Consider the following 19,071-nt stretch of genomic DNA (forward strand, 5'->3'; position numbering starts at 1 on the left):
TATATATATATATATATATATAGACAAATATATGGATATAGATATAGGTATATGTATAGATATATTATTCTCCCAAATATACTGGAATTCAAGACACTTTACACTAACAGCAGCAAAAAATGATAACTAACAACATACAGGTTTGAATTATACATTACTATTTTAGGTACAGTGAATAGTAAATATAACCAAATACCAAGTTTTAGAGCACATCACTCCCTTGTGTTATAACCACAGAACACAGAGCATGATTTTCACAAAGGCCAAAGTTCAGATTAGATTGTTACCCTAGTTAGGTGAGGTAACTAAGTACATTACCATAAAACCCTCCTCCTAACAGGCCCTATCCAATAAGCAGGACGTGAGGGCGTGGAGAGGTAATGTTTACGTCTCGCTAGGAGAAGTGGGACAGTGTGCAAACTGTCACACAGTCACTTATAGTTATAGTGGCACACCGACTTTCAAATGAGCCATTGCAAGACAATGTACAGGAAGACTGCTGTAAGGTAAGACCATACGGAAAAAAGAAAAATCCCTGCTGGACTGTAGATGAACGGATTTTATATGACAGAAGTTTCATATTAAGGTCTTTGGCTGAGATATTTGAGAGATACTATCTATGTATGTATGATGCTATGTAGAGCAGATTGCAGATTGCTGTGTTTTGTGTAGTGAATAGAAGATGAGGTTCTGTTGCAGGTCACATCCAATGATTCACACCAGAATCATTCTCAATAATTTCAGCATCTTAAACAGAACCCATCCAGATCACTGTGACGCTCGCACACTGGCTGATAGAGGTACTGTAATTTGACCTGACTGGTTTGTTCAGATGATGCATTAACAGTATGTAGGGTAAAGACCAATTAAAGTGAGACTACCTCCAGACTCACTCATCTTAAATGTTGGCGCGTATCCCCTGCACCTGCTGCTGGGTTCAGCACTGACATTAACCGAGACGTCATGTTAGGTCAAGGGGCGTTGGGAAAACAACAACTCTTCATGGGGCAACTAATGGTTATTATACTAGAGAATAAATCGAATGCACTTAGTATCAGGTATAATACAATTTTTTTTCCTCCATGGAATAAGCTTTTTATTGCTACATGTGGATTAAACAAATTATTTTCTTACTTTAAAAAAAATCAAAACCAATCCAAGGTTATTGATTGTAATGATTACTGATGGCTGAGAAAGAGTTCAACACAGACATGTGTTTTCAAAAGCAAACATACTCGGCCTGTGTTTGTCTCTCTCTTAGGGTCAATGAGCCCAAGAGGAGAGTGTGACAACAGTTAACTAAGAATAAGGCTTGTGTTTACATAACCTGACAAATCGTGTTCTTTTCAGTGGTATGCATCAGCCTCACTGACTGCTCAGTGTTTATTAGAGAAGTCTTCATGAAGGACATGCAGCGTGTCACTTACTGTTGTTTGTCCTGATGGAACCGACTTAACGAGACTTAAACTTCTCCAAAATCTTACAATTATTGTCACATGATTTTTGATCCACTTCCACCATTAATCTATGACTTCTACTTGATATAAATAGCAGTCACTAGGTTTGACGAAATTATCTGTGTCTTGTGTGTATGCTGCCGTCAATGCTACCAGTGTGGCAGAGCAGAGGGTCGGGTTTAAAGGTTAAACAAGTGCGTGGAAACCCTTCCTGTTGCCAACTGTGACATATGGGACAGATGGAAATAGGCGAGCTACCACACAAAGATCAGTCTGAAGGAGACATTTCATTCTAAATGATATCCTGCAGGTTCCTATTGACTGTAAGGGCTGAAAAAGAACCTAAACATACTGAACTGAAGGAAAAGTCCCGAAGTGAATATATGTAACTCTTGTTTTATTTGTCCAACAAGTTTGTAAGTCACTTGGGAAACACAGTGAGAATTTTTTAGTCATTTTTTGGGGAGAAAACTCACGGCATCCAAATGTTATCAGTCAAACCTCATCTTTGAAAAAAGAAATCATGCAAACAAAATGTATACTCACTGGTTTCAGATGTTTTCAATTTGTTAGTGAGGTCATATTGCAGTTCAACTGATATTCAGTTGAATTAGAGCAATGAGAATTCTCCCAGAATTCTCCCTCCGTCAGAAACAGAGTTATTTGTGTCTCTCTTCCTAGAATATAGGCTGATAGTTTGGGGAAATGTGTGATTGAATATGAATAAGTAACTATCACCAATGAATCTGTACCGATACCTACCAGCTGGTCACAGGGTTTGTGGGTTGCCGTCCACAGAGCTGCCATGCTGAGACGAGGCAGAAACGGCCGGGCTCGGCCTTGGGCCAGGAGCGAAACACGGCGAGAGACAGATGCCATGGCAAAGATCCAGATGATGGACAGAGAGGACTGGGAATACCAGATCACGGCGGAGGTGAGGCCGCTAGGGTATAAGGGTAGAACAAAAGATGACAGCATGAATAGAGAAGTGGGAATTTAAAAGGAGGTGGTGTGAAATGTGAGAAATTCCGATAGAAATGCAAATAACTGGAGAATGAGACACAAGTAGTACTTGTTGACTGTTAGTGGATGAGAACTTACTTTTTCTTTGCAGAAAATCATAGAGGAACCACGGCTGTGTAGATACTATTTCTACCTGAGTACCAGTAGTTTTCCACTGGCACTGTGGCCGGTCTGAAATGGCCATGTGTAAGACATGGTCACATCTCCCATGGGAAGGATGGTATTTTTGGAAAGGTTCTAATTTTACTTACAGGTTCACATGACGTCTCTCACCAATAGGAAGCATGAACAGGTTTTAGTAGACATGGTTTGAAACATGGCATACGGGTGCTGGTTTCTCATTTGGCTCTTGGAATTAGTGTGCAATACAGCAAGATTATAATTTCCCTGTCCTGGTTTAGTCTTCTTTTCTTTTTTTTGTACAAAATTGCACCTGACAGTGAAATGGATACAACAGTAAATATAATCCAAAAGCTTTTTTCCTTTCACTTCGACCGAACCAACATTTCTGGACCATGACCATGTCCCTGGACTAACGTGATGCTGTTTGTATTGTTTGTGTCCACCAGATCAGTGACATGGAGGCTAAAGTGGATTACCATGCTGTGAGTTCCCAGGCTGTCTCTGACGTGGTGGCCTTACCCGGCACAGCGGCGTCGATAGGGGAGTCGTTCTGCCAGTGTCAGCCACAGGAAGAGCTAAGCCAGGGAATGGCTGCCATCAGTGACTGCCTCTGTGGGGAGGAGGATCAGAGTGAGCGAAATCTTAGAACTGCTGAAATACAACACATCAACCAACACCTGGGCCACATATATGGAGGACCATACATGACATAAGTAAAAATAAATAAATGTATAAATAAATACAGAAATAAATAAATAAATAAAAAAGGAAATAAATTAATTAATACAGAAATAAATAAATAAATATGTTAATACGAAAAGAAATGTCAAAATAAATGTCTTAAATATATTTGCACATTTATTTATTCCCTGATACATTTCCTTTTCATTTGCAGTGTCCTTATGCTAATGAGAAAGGCGGGCCTAATCGCAGTCTCATGCGGGATTGGTCACAGGAGTGTAATGATCCAGCCCTACGTCTGCCTCTCAATGCTGGTGTCCAGTAGCTGTTTGCAGCGTTGAGCCAGTTCACACTTAAAATGAACTAGTTCAAGTTCAGAGGGTTAGTTAAGGTTATTTTTTATTGGGATGATTTAGGTGTCGGTAGTCCTGACTGTGAGCGTCACGTGTTCTACTGAGCACAAGGAGCGAGCCGAGAGGAGGAGGAGGAAACAGAAACTCCAGCTCGGTACAAACCACCTGCGGCTTCTGCTCTGATCATGAAGCCGCTGATCTCTGAGCAGATGTGACCAGAGAAGCTCTGTGTTTCCACTGTTCCACAGAGTCACTAACTGGCTGTTTCACGGTGAAGAGCTCAAGTCTCAGTCACTGCCCGTGTCTCTGAGCGAGTGTGTGACGGAGCGCAGGGGCTGTGTGTGTGTAGCTCAGTTGACCAATCCTGCTCGAGACTGAGGTTAGGCCCGCCTTTCTCATTAGCATAAGGACACTGAAATCGAAAAATAAAAGTTGGAATAAATGTGGAAATAAATAAATAAATGTGGAAATAAATGCAGAATTAAATGAATCAATGTCTTAAACTTATTTCCACATTTATTTATTTATTTCCACATTTATTCCAACTTTTATTTATTCCGTGATATATTTCATTTTCATTTTCAGTGTCCTTATGCTAATGAGAAAGGCGGGCCTAACCTCAGTCTCGAGCAGGATTGGTCAACTGAGCTACACACACACAGCCCCTGCGCTCCGCCATATACTTGCTCAGAGACACGGGCAGTGACTGAGACTTGAGCTTTTCACCGTGAAACAGCCGGTCAGTGACTTTGTAGAACAGTGGAAACACAGAGTTTCTCTGGTCACATCTGATCAGAGATCAGCGGCTTCATGATCAGAGCAGAAGCTGCAGCTGGTTTGTACCGAGATGGAGTTTCTGTTTCCTCCTCCTCCTCTCGGCTCGCTCCTTGTGCTCAGTAGAACACGTGACGCCCACAGTCAGGACTACTGACACCTGAATCATCCCAATAAAAAATAACCTTAACTAACCCTCTGAACTTGAACTAGTTCATTTCAAGTGTGAACTGGCTCAACGCTGCAAACAGCTACTGGACACCAGCATTGAGAGGCAGACGTAGGGCTGGATCATTACACTCTTGTGACCAATCCTGCATGAGACTGCGGTTAGGCCCGCCTTTCTCATTAGCATAAGGACACTGCAAATGAAAAGAAAATGTATCAGGGAATAAATAAATGTGCAAATATATTTAAGACATTTCTTTTGACATTTCTTTTGGTATTAACATATTTATTTATTTATTTCTGTATTAATTTATTTATTTCCTTTTTTATTTATTTATTTATTCATTTATTTCTGTATTTATTTATACATTTATTTATTTATTTATTTTTACTTAAGTCATGTATGGTCCTCCATACACATATGGCCTTTGCATCAATATGAAAGTTCATTTATATACATATTATATTTGGCTTTTCTAGCAAATCAGATCACAGATATTAGAACACATGGTAAAAAAGACATGGACAGTAAAAACATTTTGTTGCTCAAAAGATAAATTTAGCTGATTTCATTGACTCAGGAAATACTTTGTTGATTGTTCCAAGGCCTATCTCCCCCTCTGGTGTGTTAGCTGCTGAAACTGTCGACTGATTCTTGATACCATGCTGGACTAAAAGTAAATTCCACAGATTCTGGTTATGTGTTTAGTAGCGTAAAACATAACGAAGATATCCGAGTTTCTATAAGTGTCTATAGCCATGCTTGCTGCTTAAAGGGTATAATGTTTACCGTCTAAGTTTAGCATGTTAGCAGCTAATGCTACATGGAGTATTTGAAGTAATTTGGTGACCTGTGCTCTCAGGTTTTGACTGGGTATGGGACGAGCACTTCAAGTCCTCCGGCGCCCTCCTCAGCGGTGACAACAGGAAAGTGAGCTTCCACTCCGACTACAGCTGTGGCACAGCTGCCATCCGCGGCACCAAGGAGCTGACAGACGGCCAACACTACTGGGAAGTCAAGATGACCTCTCCGGTGTATGGAACCGATATGGTGCGGAGCAGTCCTTTTAATCATACTGATGACAAATAAGCAGTGTGTGAAAAGATGAATGCTGAGTATCACTGCAATCACATGACCTACTGGTGAGCTAGAATTCCTGTTGTTGTCGTTTGACGTTTTGCTTTCTGTGGTTTGATTGGTGCAGATGGTGGGAATTGGAACAAAAGAGGTCAACCTGGAGAAGTTCAAGTACAACTTTGGCAGCCTGCTGGGCCATGATGAAGACAGCTGGGGGCTCTCCTACACAGGTTAGAGAGTTAGACACCTTGAGTTATCAGAGAAGTCTGTGGAGGTGGTTGACCTAAATAATCAAACATTGAGGAAAGTGAAAGTACATTTTCTATCTATATCTGTTCCCAGGTCTCCTCCAGCACAAAGGGGACAAAGTGAACCTCTCCTCTCAATTTGGTCAGGGCTCCATCATTGGCGTGCACCTTGACACTTGGCATGGTACCCTGACCTTCTACAAGAATCGGCACTGCATAGGTACGTGTTTCCCAATAATGAAAGCAGCACCTGTGAGAAAACAGCTTTTTACTCTCGCTTTCATTCTGTCTTCTCTTCTGCTACATTAGGTGTTGCTGCCACAAGGCTCCCAAACAATAAGTTTTACCCGATGGTGTGCTCCACAGCAGCTAAGAGCAGTATGAAGTTGATCCGTGCCTCTCATACACCCACCTCCCTGCAGTACCTTTGCTGCGCCCGGCTCCACCAAATGTTGCCCTGTTGCCCAGACATACTCAGTGCGCTGGAGCTGCCCCCAGGTCTACGCACGCTCCTCCAAGTACAACTGGGCTGGGTCTTCACCCTCAGCAGCAGCCCTGAGGCCTCGGAGCAGCACAGGAACTTGCCTGAGGAATTCCATGATGAGACGGGCCTGCCTTTGAGCCCCAGCCCCACCCCGAGACCGGTATCGCCCCTGAGTGCCTGCACCTCCCGGACCCTCTGCACCAGTCCGTTCCCTGAAGCCGTATCACACCAGTGCCCCTGTCAGACGTCCCATCGAACTCAACCTTGCACTTGCCACTACCCTCCAACTCCTCCCAGCAGCGACTATGAAAGCTGCTGTTCAGAACCGGAGGATTACCAATGCAAACGATGCCGCTGGACATGAGTTGAGGTCAAAACGTTCTTTCAGTTATTAAAGCTATAAAGCTATTCTACTATTGCCATTAATGTCTTCTGAAATAGATCATGAAGAAAAGAGTGATCTTATCTTTTAGCCAATATTTGAGTTGACATGAGCGAATTGTTGGTTCTCTTTTATAACTAGACATTTTATACCATTTAAATAACTTTGTCCATGAAATGGGAAAAGAGAGTGAGACTTTTGGTCAAGTTGACATTTTAGAGTGACATTGGGGTCATTCATTCGCATTTTTAGCAAATTTCTATTTGGGGATTCTGGGGGCACACACACACACACACACACACACACACACACACACACTTATTGTTCTCAGGAATGGACTCCAGGGGGAGCGGAGTTGCTTTTTGATACCATGAAATAACTTTTGTTTTGCTTGTACTCTGTAACCAGCAACTTGGCTTGAATGTCAACAGTGGTAATGTTATTGCTTACAAGATAATTTGCTACTGTGTTTTTACAGTTTATGCTTTGTTTATGACCTTTCTTACTCAGGCAATTCTATAAAATAAATGGAAAAAGGAAAACTGTGTGCAGCTCATTTTAATTCACTGATTTGTACAAAGTATAATAATATGCAGTTTACAGGTGTCACTCTAACAGCACAGCTTGTATTTACACATAATTGATGAGAATACTGTATTAAATTAGTACACATAATATAATTCTTTAATTTACAAAACATATAACCTTAAATCTTTTTCTTGAATCTGCTATATACATTTTATTTTACTGGAGGAGAACATGATTTTTAAGCCATGTATTTAGCTTGTAAACATTTACATACTAGCAATCACGTGTCATTAGAAACCAGATTTGAATAGATCCTCGCATCCATGTCATGCTCAAGTTGACAAATTAGTCCAGGACTAGCTGGGGGTTCGGAGCTGTGAAGCATCTGTACACTCTGGCTGACAACTCTGGTCCTAGTCGTCTATCTTTACCTCCACCTTTTACGATGAGACCAGCCAGCAGCCCCTTCCTCTCCTCCCCTGACCCCAAGGTCTGGTACTCCTAAAAAACAACAACATGTGAATTTAAGGCAAAGTGAATGTGTGTAGTCATTCATTGTAGGACCACACTGAGGTGCACTCGTGTCTACCTGCAGCAGCAGCTGAGGAGACGGATAGGCTGCTGTCACAGTGGAAGCAGCCCCAGGGCTAACTCTGTTCAGCTGCTGGATCTGTTTGCTCCAGACCTGAATCAGACCCGAGCCGTCCCTCTCTACCCGAGCTCCGCTGGCCCACGATCCATCCACGCAGAAGGGAAGCTCTGATCCCTCTGTCAGGAGTCTGTCAGGACAATGGATGATATCTCATCAGCAAAAGAGAACATTCGATTTACACTAACAGGCCAACAGGCCAATAGGGATTTAGAGTAGATCACGTTCTGTTAATGTGATATCAACTCCATCAGGTGCATACTTGTAAGGGCGTTTGGATAAGGCCTTGGTGACGGAACACACGTGGTTAGTGACCTCCTGCCAGCCATCCAGGAAGACCACTGAGATATTCTTGCAGAGCTGTAGATGAACGAGAACCTGGAAAGAAAGAAATCTCACATTTTCTGTAGACAGCAAGAATCCTCACAAGAATTGAGAGTGTTTCACAGTTGAAACCAGATTTAAAGTGAACAGACCTCCTCAACGTCCAAGCTTTCTATTCCCAGGCCAGACGGCACACCACAACCATATGTCCTGTTGGTGAGTAAAACAATAAGGCAGGTCAGAGTGTTTAAATGAATGCTACAGCAGAACAGTGGCGGGAAAAAAATACCTCCTTCGTATGAAACCACCTTTAAATCCATAACATTCAAATTTTTCTTATGCAGGTGTACCAAATTGCACCAAATCATAAATATCAGTCCTTTGAATATATCTATGAATGAAAAATACTGGCCTATATCGAAATATTTAAGCAAGTGAGCATTGGTTCTTTCTTTCATCGACAGGGCTGAAAACATTACGCTTCTTATTGAAGGTGATAAATAACCACACAAGTTATGAGGCATCTGTCCTTCTGTCCTCTGCAGTCACAGGTACACTGACCTGTAATCCTGCTGAGAGTCTGTCACTAAGAGAGTTACCACCTTCCTGGCATCACGGTTGAGACGCTCCAAAAGAGGACTGAGAAAAGACCCCACCCCTGTTTCTTCCCCTCCACTGTTGAGCATCTGCAGGGGCAACAGAAGCAGAGACCAAGGGGCATGAGCACCATTAAAAACATGCAACAACGAGGCCAAATCAATAGAGTCTATTGGTATGGGCTGCAATGTGACCGGAACGGCTGCTCACTTTCTTCACAGAGATCACCATGTCCAGGAAGTCAGTCAGACTCAGCAACAACACCGTCTGATCCTCCTCCAGCGAACCCAAGCTGCCTCCGCCCTGCTGAAGACATAACTGTAATGATCACACTGAAGAAACTAGAAAGAGGTAAGAATGTGTTTGTAGAATATACATCAATCCAAACAAATCCCACTTAATCCAAATGTCTGTTGAGAAAATTATCAGGTGCTCGCCTGAGGTGCGTCTCTGGTCCATGTGATGCTGTTGGGAAGTTGCTGGCTCTCAAGGCTGAACCTCCACTCGTAGGCAGCCAGGGTTCCCAGCAGGAGGTCTGACCCATCGTGCTGCAGGAGGGCTGGACAAAAAACACACTGATTCATAGAGGTAGGTGGACCATTGAGGTTATTGTCAAAGTAGGATCTATGCAGACTCTATGTGGATCTATGCAGACTCTATCCAGACTCTACCTGGATCTATGCAGACTCTATATGGATCTGTGCAGACAGCGGGACTCTACCTGGATCTTCGCAGACTCTATATGGATCTATGCAGACAGTGGGACTCTAGCTGGATCTACTCTATATGGATCTGTGCAGACAGTGGGAATCTACCTGGATCTATGCAGACTCTATATGGATCTATGCACACAGTGGGACTCCAGCTGGATCTATGCAGACTCTATATGGATCTGTGTAGACAGTGGGACTCTACCTGGATCTATGCAGACTCTATATGGATCTATGCACACAGTGGGACTCCAGCTGGATCTATGCAGACTCTATATGGATCTGTGCAGACAGTGGGACTCTACCTGGATCTATGCAGACTCTATATGGATCTGTGCAGACAGTGGGACTCTACCTGGATCTATATGCAGACTCTATATGGATCTGTGCAGACAGTGGGACTCTACCTGGATCTATGCAGACTCTATATGGATCTGTGCAGACAGTCGGACTCTACCTGGATCTATGCAGACTCTATATCGATCTGTGCAGACAGTCGGACTCTACCTGGATCTATGCAGACTCTATATGGATCTATGCAGACAGTGGGACTCTACCTGGATCTATGCAGACAGTGAGATTCTTGAGGCAGTTCTCCGGCCTCAGACTCCTCAGGTTCTCCGCAGCCTCCCTCCTCTGCTGCTGCTCCTTCCTCCTCTCGTCCTTCTCCTGGGCTCGGGATGCTCTCTGGCTCTCCCTCGCCTCCCTCCCTCTCTCTCTGTCCGCCTCCACCTCTTCCCTGCTGCGGCGTTTCCTCGCCGGACCCGGTGTGTCGGAGCCATGATGTGGGAGCGATGCAGAGGCTCGGTGTGAGCCGCTTCTCGTTGCTGGTGAGGTTTTGCGTTTGAGGTCTGAACTCGGAAGCTGATCTCCGCACTGAGAGCTGGTTGTTGTGGTTTGACTGATCTCATCGTGGTTTAACGGAGCCTTTTTCTCGATGTCTGTTTCCTCTTCGGATTCAGATATTTCCCAAGCGTCCGCTCTGCGCAAAACAGACATTTCAAAGCATCAACACTCGACCAGAGGATGTTTACACCCGGTTCATAACTGCTTTGTTTACATCGCCGGTGTGTTCGATGGTGTCCGACGAGTGACGCGCTTCCGAAACGCGCAGCCTGTATTTATACCAACCTTTAAAACAGTCGTTACAAAGTAGTTTAATAAGAGGACAAAATAAAAAACTAGAAAACTAAACATTAAAGGCACTAAGTGATATAATACTGTTACTTCTACTACTAATACAATACCAATAATAATATGATAAACATAAGGCAGTAAAAAGCAAGCTAATAGAATTAAGTAAAAAGCTGTTCAGTAAAAGTCAGTTTTGGGAGAAGATATAAGAACAGACAGGCCCTGGTTTCTTAAACAAATGTTATTGTATGTAAAGAAAAATAAACTCTTCATAGACTGTATGTAAAGTAAGATGAATTCCCCCCAGACTGTGTGTAAAGTAAAGTGAACTCTCAATAGATTCTATATCAAGTAGAATAATGTGTGTGTATGTACATGTTATGTCTGTGAGTATAAAATATCTATCTGCAGTGTATGAAATGCCCATTTTACTCCTTTATATTTTTGTAAATAAAGTTTTTCACAAAGCATGTCTGCCAGTCTCTGTTTGCGCAGATTTCTACATCATCAGTACGCAGCAGCACATAACTCCATGTATTGTATAGATCTGCGGTGGGCGGAAGCAGCGGAGGATTGTGGGTAGACTGAGCAGCCTCACATAGATCTTCAGCTCATGTAAACAACACTGTACGATGTGATTTGACCCTTTCTTTTATATCGAGCAGTGGTTTTCCTCACAATGGCGCAGCCGGCAGAGAAAGGTACGTTTGGCTTCTGCGTTATTTTATCTCCAAGACAGCAACCTCGGTGACAGACTTGTGCTAAGCTAAGCTAAACCTCCACATTCCTCTCTGAGGAAACAACTGGGTCACTGAGATCGACCAGCTCAGCAGTTTAAGTTTCCCTGTGTCGGTGAAAAAGATTTCATGTGACCAACTGGGAAGTTACTTGGACCTTATGCCTCTTTTTTGTGTTTTTGTAATTCACTTGTTTAATTGTAATTTAACAAACCATACGTTTACACAGAACCAACACATGAACAGCAGACAATAGTGACAACAACAATAAATAACAATAATAACTGACTTCTCCACAGTCATTCATTCAGATTTTTTTTTTAAATGAACAATTCTTAAATGTACAAACAATCTGGTATGATCAGATGCTGCTGTAAAGATAAAAAGAGACAAAACAGACATGAAAGAAATAAATAAGTTATAAAGAATAGTTAAGTTCAAATTAAAGGGCTTAAGCTTTATGTATAAACCAGTGTTTACCAATGTAGTCCATTGTCCACGATGAGTCCATAAATAAAGTCCTTTTTGGGAGAAGTTTTCAAGTTGTAACATTTTGGGATAAAGCCAGTCATGAACATAGAGCTTCAGAATAAAAGCACTGGAGATTCAGTTTCTATCATACAAACACATTTGTTATCGGCATCAAATATCTGTCTTCACAAGTCACTGAATGGTTACGCCCCATTTAGTATTTTTAGGTGGGCCTCTTTTGTTTTGGAAGGTTCAGAGAAATTCAAATAAATTGAATTTCAGTTAGATAATGTTTGGTACAAAATATCATTGTGTGGTAAATTTCTTGTACAATGAAATGACTTATTATTATTGTAATGAGTCACGTGAAATTAGCCAGGAAAACCTGTCATCCCCTCGTTTGCTACTTTTTCCAGCTTATTATCGCTTTGGCGTGCTGTTCTTCAACTGCCTGCTGACGTTTGGCTCCTACTTCTGCTTCGACATCCCCAGCGTTCTGCAGGATCAGTTCCAAGGGGTAAAATAACAGCTTGAAGATACAATGAGTATCAAGTCACTTCCTCACATTTGTGTTTGTGTTCCAATTTCAACATCCGCCCTCAATTTGTTGTGAGACAGACGCTAACTTATCTTCGCCTTTCTTCTTTATTTGACAGAACCTGACATGTGCCAATGCGACGGTGATCAATGGGACAGTGGACTGTGTGGTGGGACTGGGGATGAACCCTCAGCAGTACAATCTTCTCTATGCTATCTATGCCTGGACGTATGTACACACAAACATTGAACTGCATGTAAGCTGATGAATGGTTTGTCAGAGGAGAGATTCCGTTATCTTTTTTGCTCTATCAACAGGAATGCAGTAGTGGTGATCATCGCCGGGTTCATGATTGACAAATTAGGAAACCGCTGTAAGTTAAAGGTGTAAACAAACAAAAGCCAAATGAACAAAGTGGTGGTGCTGAACTGAGTTCTGTGTCCTCCTCCGTGCAGTCGGCGTGTTTCTCTTCTCTTTCCTGTGTGTTCTGGGCTCGTCCCTGTTTGCCCTGGGCTCCCACTTCAGAGGGACGCCCTATCTGCTGCCGCTGATGCTCACAGGCCGACTGCTGTTTGGATCAGGCAACGGATCTCTGACCAGTATGTCCGCCTCGCATCAGTCACACCTCTTTGCAGCGACACCTCTGAAGAACGTTAGTAACCGTTCTGTCCACTCTTTTCCTCACTGCAGTCGTTCAGAACCGCATTACAGCCTTCTGGTTCAAAGGGAAGGAGCTGGCCTTGGCCTTCGGTCTGACCCTGGCGTTCTCGCGCCTGGGTTCAGTCCTGAACTTCTTCCTCACCCAGAACTTTGAGGAAAAATACGGCATGCAGTGGACCCTCTGGGGGGGTAAGTCCACCTCAAGGTCTATGGCATGACTTAATGATGAGAAAATGTCATTAAAGCGTATTTTTTTAATTTGCCACACGGCCCCCTTGTTTTCCAGGTACGCTGTTATGTGTGCTGGGCTTTATATCAGCAATTGTTGTCAGTACTCTGGACAAGGTTGGAATGAAGCAGCTGGGTCTCGATGGAGCCATTCAAGAGCAGTCTCGCAAAGTGGTACGCACAATATCTTTGATAACAACCTGATTCCAAAGTCATTAGAAAATAATAAGATAATCCTTTATTAGTCCCATGACAGGGAAATGAGCAAAACATTTATATTGCGCAGTAAAAATGTATTTGCACAGTTAAAAACTTAAACATTTGCTCTTTTATATTCAAAATGATAACTGTGTAGTTGTGTGCATGCAGTACATTCCGAAGACATTGTACTGACTAGATCCTTTATTTCTCTGTCTGTAGAGAATTCAGGATGTTAGGCTTCTGTCGCTGAGATACTGGCTGCTGGTTCTCACCATCATGTTCTTCTACAACGGTATCTTTCCGTTCATTGCAGATGCCAGGTAACGCACCACAACTGAACATGTGTGAATATATACATGCATACATGCTCCCTCTCTCCCTCTCACACTTTTGATATCGCCCGTAACGTTTTTACCATCCACGCAGACAGCCTGACCGTAAGCTGCAGCTGTATTATCTCTCACACACAAGAAATACACTTTCATTCTCCAATCTTTGTACTTGTAACTTTGGCTCTGCTGTGCATGAGAGTGAACTGCATGCAGGTGCACCCCCGACACCTACACACACTGAACATATGAATATCACCAGGGCATATAACTGAGAGAACTTGGAAGATAAAGCCCTCACTGCTGTGTTTTTCCTGTCCAGTAAGTTCATCCAGGATAAGTACGATGGCTACAGTCAGAAGGAGGCGGCCTATATCGCGGGGGCGGTTTATGACAGCTCACTGGTCCTCTCAGCCAGCGTGGGCATTCTCATAGTAAGTGTCTTGTTCCATAGTTGTTCAAACGTCCCATGAAAATTCATATGAATCATTGTAGAACAAGAGGGTGAGTTGGAGTAACATGACCTTCTCGTGTGCATCTGTGTGTGTTCTAGGATTTTGTGGGTCTGCGGGGCATCTTTGCGGTGGCCTGTGCCGTCCTCACGCTGCCTGTGTTCGGACTCCTGGCCTTCACCTTCGTGCCTCCTCTGGTCTGCACCATATGGCTGGGAATCACCTACTCCTTCGCTGCTGTGAGCTTGGATCAGACAGACTCAACACAACACTCATTTAGTTTTCTTCTATCAACAAAGAATTTGAGATGTTCCAACACCATTCTTCCCTTTGCGATACTGATTCCGACACCTGAACATTTTGTATCTGCTTATACAGAGTACTGATCTGATTCCAGTCCATCCACAAAAAGAAGTTCTTGTTGTCTACTAATGATTTGATTTGATCGACGTGTCATGTCTGACCTTTTTCCTTTCTGTGCTCTATGGCAGGCGAGCATGTGGCCATCCATTCCCCTTGTTGTACCTCAGGCGACCCTGGGAACAGCCATGGGCCTGGCCACCTCCATACAGATGGTCGGGATTGGGGTGTCCAATCTGGTTGTCGGACAGATTTTAGGCTCCAAGTCTAGGTAGGTTATCTTTCAGATCACAGTCTCATTGCATTGCACTGACTGGCCCATGGTTTATTTAATGTATTTACCTGCACCCTTTTGTTGATTTTGTTGCCCAGTGAAACAAAGATTCCGTTGTGGCGTTGGCAGAGGATGATGATCTTCATGTTGGCCAACACCATCAGCTGCATCGTCACCTCAGTGGTGCTCAACGTTGTCGACCACAGACAGGTGAGACGGAATGTAAACTGGCCCTGAGCTGTGTAATATGTGCTTTGTGTGTGTGTGTCAACTCTATCACAGTGTGTTCAGCTGAGGTTTGTTTTTTCTTCAGGGCGGGACCCTGAACAAGACGACTAAGAAGTCAGGGCAGGCAGAGAGCGACTCGGACAGAGAGCCACTCACCCAGGGAGAGGAAGAGCCTAACAACGATGAGGACGATGAGGCGGTCAGATCTAATTCAATCAACTCATGAGTAACTCATGTTGACACTAAACACCAAGTTGAAACCTTTTTTTTTTTTTTTAACTATATTTCCAGTGTTCAGACTAGAATGGGTTCATTGTACACCTCACTGAAAACTGATTTTGTTCTACAGTTGAACGAATTAAAGGCTAAAATCAAGTCTCTGCCAAACAGTATATAAACTCAAGTAGTGTTTGTATGCTCTTGTAAATATGCAGTATTTTTGTTCTTTAGGTTTTTATAACGGATTCTCTTATCGTTTATTTTAGGTAGGGAGTTGGTTGCCTTTTGATATTTTGCATTTCTTGAAATTAAACACTTTTTGTAATATTCATGGCCACGAGTTAGAATTTTCAGTGTTGGCTCTCAACTCTGAAATTTTCAGGAATAAGCAAACAAAAGACACCGCACGTATATAGAATATATTATATTAGGGATATAAAGGGATTAACATGTTATCACTGGCATGAATTATAGGATTCCTGAATACTTGATACCTACACACTAAATAAACACTATACAGACAATCAGACAAACCATGAGGCAGCTCACAGGATGTGGGCTAACTTTATAATTTAGCATGCTAAACTGTTTATATGAATATTCTCATCTGCAATTATATGAAATCATATTGCATGTACCTTTATGTGTATGTATAGTTTTTAATCAGCTGTTCTTAATCTCTGAAGGAATTATTCTGACTTCAGTTGACAGTAATGGCACCAGTTGATCTGCTCATTCATGCTTTGTACAGATACATCATCTCCTGATGACTCTTGATAAATAATGTGGTCTGGAATAAAGTCACAAAGAAAATGCAAACTATCCCTCTTTGAAATGTTTCTATTCATTTGATACCGAAACACATTCTAATTTAACTTCTCATCACCCAGCTACCAACTGCACTGCTACACCTGACTGCACGGATCTTACGGTTTTATTGTAAACTACAGGACAGATGACCACGAAACCTGGTGGTAGCACGCGGTATAGGTCGGGAAAGAACACATTTGAATTTGGTGAAGATCAGGGTGCAGATCCAGGATTTGTTTTTCACTTTCTTCAACTTTACATGTCAGAGCCTTTGTCTCAACATTATCGATGATTTCTCAGATAATTCATGGTTCTTGGGTAAGTTAAGCCTCAAACATGTTAGACTCACTACAACCAGTAGGTGGAGCTCACCACACATTTGTTTGCAGTGGATTAACTACAGTCCATGTAGTCGAGGTGAGACTGTTGTTGTTGTTGGCTTCCCTCAGCTTGTGACACTAAAAGATATCAGCCTCTTCATAGTCATTGAGTATCTTGGAAATGAATGTAAACTCTTCATGTCTGCGTGCAGGGTTGGAGTCAAAAGACGCGGTCAGAGGTTTGTCATAGTGATCGATATAATTCATATGTCCCAATTCACCCATTGAGATTCTTGATGTTTTTGTCTTATATCTACAAAACACCTCTAATCTCCAATTTACAGCACAAAATCATAAATTTCTTGATTAATGCAGGCACCTACTAACCGATAACAGCCATTAAAACCACATGAAGAAGAGGAGTATTCCTTACTTGACACCTCCGCAGGGATGCCGGCAAATATGTGACACTAAAAGATATCAGCCTCTTCTTAGTAATTTTTTATCCGCCTGGATGTCAGTCAACTTCCGCATAGAATACATATTTACCTCTGTTTAAGTGTTTCCATGTTTTCCCTTAGCTTTGCTACCCATCTTGTCCAGGACTCTTACAGAGGACATATCAAATCTCAATGGGAAATTCCTTCTTAAATAAGAAATCTAGGATAATTTTGCATTGCAGTCTAAAAAACAAATAGAGAGCACCTTGAATAAGGCTGCAGTCCTCAAATACGTAATCACAGTGAGTTCTCAGAGGATCCATGTTCTGGGTGCCAACGTCATGTCCACAACTCTCTGCCATATTAAATGAGTCGTGTTCCCTTGTTCTACAGAGACTGCATTCAGTGCTGAATAACAGCAGATGACTGGAGAACAACATCAATCTCCGTGTAAAATGTCAGCATTGATGAAGGGCTTTTGAAAATGAATCATTTTGTGTCCATCTGGTGCTGAAGCTCAGTCACAATCCGGCCAAAGCTGGAGCACATCATGTCTGACCTGTAAAGACTATACATGTATACTGTCCTGGAAATCTCCCCCTCACATTACCTTTCTCTGCCAGCTAGTCTCAAATATCTCTTTTGGTACAAATTGTTCGTCCCAGTAAGATCTTATCTTGTGTTTCTCCCCCTCCTATGACATGTAGCGCAACCTCCTGCCTCACCCAAGGTCATTTCTCTCATTATAAGTCACTTTGCTTCTTAGCGACTCTGTGACAGTGAGCTGTGCAGAGCTCTGGGTCGATCCCTTTGCAAAAGCTTCTTCTTTATAAATACACGTGGGCAATTTCGTGGTTTGATTTTAATTTTGAAATTTCCACCACAAAACATAACTGGATGATAGAATACCCAGGTACAGCCCATGATCTTCCTTAAAGAATTGCCAAAGTCACTAGATTACCAACAGGATGTGCATCCCCTGTCATGACATACTTTTCCAAAGTCACAGGAACGGAGGCGAGAAGGTTACCTGATCGAGACTTCCAAGAGCTCTCTCTCTTTACCGCGAAGATAAACCCTAAAAATATACCTGACTTAATCTTCTTAAGGGGCGTGTGGTAGGAGTTAGTCTCGGACTGCCTGATGGACAACACACACACACGCACACACAAACACACACACACGCTGAGTCAGTCACAAAGTCTTAGAGAGCAACTTAAGACCTTTCACATCTCCAGGTTTGCGTTTATGGTTTCTCACCTGGGGTCGGTGTGTAGCCTGAACTGTTTGGCTGAAAGTCTGGACAGCATCAGCATGCCGAGCCTCCTCAACCTCAGCAGCCTGGGCCGGATCTGCGGCTCCAACAACAACGACATGGTAGTCCTGGACCGGGTCAAGAGGAAGAACTCCGTCAGGCGCATGTCGATAATCGAGGACGGGGAAATTGCTGAGGTGCTCTACCTCATCCCCAAACAGTCCATGATGGAGCAGCTGCCCTTCATCAACCCCAACGACTACATCCTGTGTGAGAAGCTGGCCGGTATCCCTGCAGAGGTGTCAAGTAAGGAATACTCCTCTTCTTCATGTGGTTTTTAATAGCTGCTATGGGTTAGTAGGTGCCTGCATTAATCAAGAAATTTATGATTTTCCGCTGTAAATTGGAGATTAGAGGTATTTTGTAGCTTTGAGACAAAAACATCAAGAATCTCAATGGGTGAATTGTGACATATGAATGATATTGATCACCATGACAAACCTCTGACACCGTCTTTTGACTCCAACCCTGCACGCAGACATGAAGAGTTTACATTCATTTCCAAGATACTGCAACTCAAGGAACTGTACATTTCAGAAAAGATGAATAAGCTGCGTATGGAGGTTGCAGTTTATTTTGCTGTCAAAGTCTCATCCTGATAAAAATACATCTACTGTAATAAGAACTGATTGACTTTTGTCATACTGAGGAATGACATGTCTAAAACTGCCGTCTGCCCTGTGTCTGAAGTGTTTGAATATAAATAAATAGACGCCACTCCTACTGTCCTCTGAGGGGAACCCCCACCACAACCACACATGCACACACACACACCC

General features: G+C 42.7%; 3 protein-coding genes across 5 annotated transcripts; 2 read left to right on the forward strand and 1 right to left on the reverse strand.

Moving 5' to 3' along the window:
* The first annotated feature begins 369 nt into the window (after positions 1–369).
* LOC128426377 (SPRY domain-containing SOCS box protein 3) lies at positions 370–7,313 on the forward strand. 3 transcript variants are annotated; one of them, XM_053413224.1, is made up of 8 exons: positions 407–506; positions 700–800; positions 2,256–2,391; positions 3,050–3,233; positions 5,443–5,630; positions 5,785–5,887; positions 6,000–6,125; positions 6,215–7,313. In XM_053413224.1, the coding sequence occupies exons 3-8, from the start codon at positions 2,263–2,265 to the stop codon at positions 6,751–6,753; spliced, it is 1,269 nt and encodes a 422-aa protein (XP_053269199.1). In that variant the 5' UTR covers positions 407–506; positions 700–800; positions 2,256–2,262; the 3' UTR covers positions 6,754–7,313. The 3 variants fall into 3 exon arrangements, with proteins under 3 accessions (XP_053269198.1, XP_053269199.1, XP_053269200.1); XM_053413225.1 differs by having other exon boundaries at positions 421–506; positions 745–800; XM_053413223.1 differs by lacking the exon at positions 700–800 and having other exon boundaries at positions 370–506.
* LOC128426381 (probable crossover junction endonuclease EME2) lies at positions 7,314–10,686 on the reverse strand. The gene is made up of 8 exons (XM_053413230.1): positions 10,137–10,686; positions 9,307–9,428; positions 9,080–9,172; positions 8,834–8,958; positions 8,425–8,482; positions 8,211–8,326; positions 7,889–8,078; positions 7,314–7,800 (listed from the first exon to the last, which is right to left on the reverse strand). The coding sequence occupies exons 1-8, from the start codon at positions 10,576–10,578 to the stop codon at positions 7,645–7,647; spliced, it is 1,302 nt and encodes a 433-aa protein (XP_053269205.1). The 5' UTR covers positions 10,579–10,686; the 3' UTR covers positions 7,314–7,644.
* A 589-nt stretch (positions 10,687–11,275) lies between these two features.
* Positions 11,276–16,232, forward strand: mfsd1l (major facilitator superfamily domain containing 1-like). The gene is made up of 13 exons (XM_053413615.1): positions 11,276–11,414; positions 12,338–12,438; positions 12,578–12,687; positions 12,777–12,832; positions 12,915–13,058; positions 13,150–13,308; positions 13,406–13,521; positions 13,768–13,868; positions 14,200–14,311; positions 14,431–14,568; positions 14,821–14,960; positions 15,062–15,173; positions 15,277–16,232. Exons 1-13 carry the CDS (start codon positions 11,393–11,395, stop codon positions 15,415–15,417), a joined length of 1,452 nt encoding a protein of 483 aa, XP_053269590.1. The 5' UTR covers positions 11,276–11,392; the 3' UTR covers positions 15,418–16,232.
* Positions 16,233–19,071: the final 2,839 nt, after the last annotated feature.

Source organism: Pleuronectes platessa, chromosome 21 (assembly GCF_947347685.1).
Source record: "Pleuronectes platessa chromosome 21, fPlePla1.1, whole genome shotgun sequence".
Classification (NCBI taxonomy): Eukaryota; Metazoa; Chordata; class Actinopteri; order Pleuronectiformes; family Pleuronectidae; genus Pleuronectes; species Pleuronectes platessa.

Coding starts and splice junctions, on each gene's coding strand:
- LOC128426377 (XM_053413223.1), top strand. CDS start 466: ATGAGCCATTGCAAGACAATGTACAGGAAGACTGCTGTAAG. Junction 2,392..3,049: donor AATACCAGATCACGGCGGAG/GTGAGGCCGCTA, acceptor TGTGTCCACCAG/ATCAGTGACATGGAGGCTAA. Junction 5,888..5,999: donor CTGGGGGCTCTCCTACACAG/GTTAGAGAGTTA, acceptor ATCTGTTCCCAG/GTCTCCTCCAGCACAAAGGG.
- LOC128426381 (XM_053413230.1), bottom strand. CDS start 10,578: ATGTCTGTTTTGCGCAGAGCGGACGCTTGGGAAATATCTGAATCCGAA. Junction 9,429..10,136: donor CACTGTCTGCATAGATCCAG/GTAGAGTCCCAC, acceptor TTTTTTGTCCAG/CCCTCCTGCAGCACGATGGG. Junction 8,079..8,210: donor TTATCCAAACGCCCTTACAA/GTATGCACCTGA, acceptor TTGTCCTGACAG/ACTCCTGACAGAGGGATCAG.
- mfsd1l (XM_053413615.1), top strand. CDS start 11,393: ATGGCGCAGCCGGCAGAGAAAG. Junction 13,309..13,405: donor GCAGTGGACCCTCTGGGGGG/GTAAGTCCACCT, acceptor CTTGTTTTCCAG/GTACGCTGTTATGTGTGCTG. Junction 14,961..15,061: donor ATTTTAGGCTCCAAGTCTAG/GTAGGTTATCTT, acceptor TTTGTTGCCCAG/TGAAACAAAGATTCCGTTGT.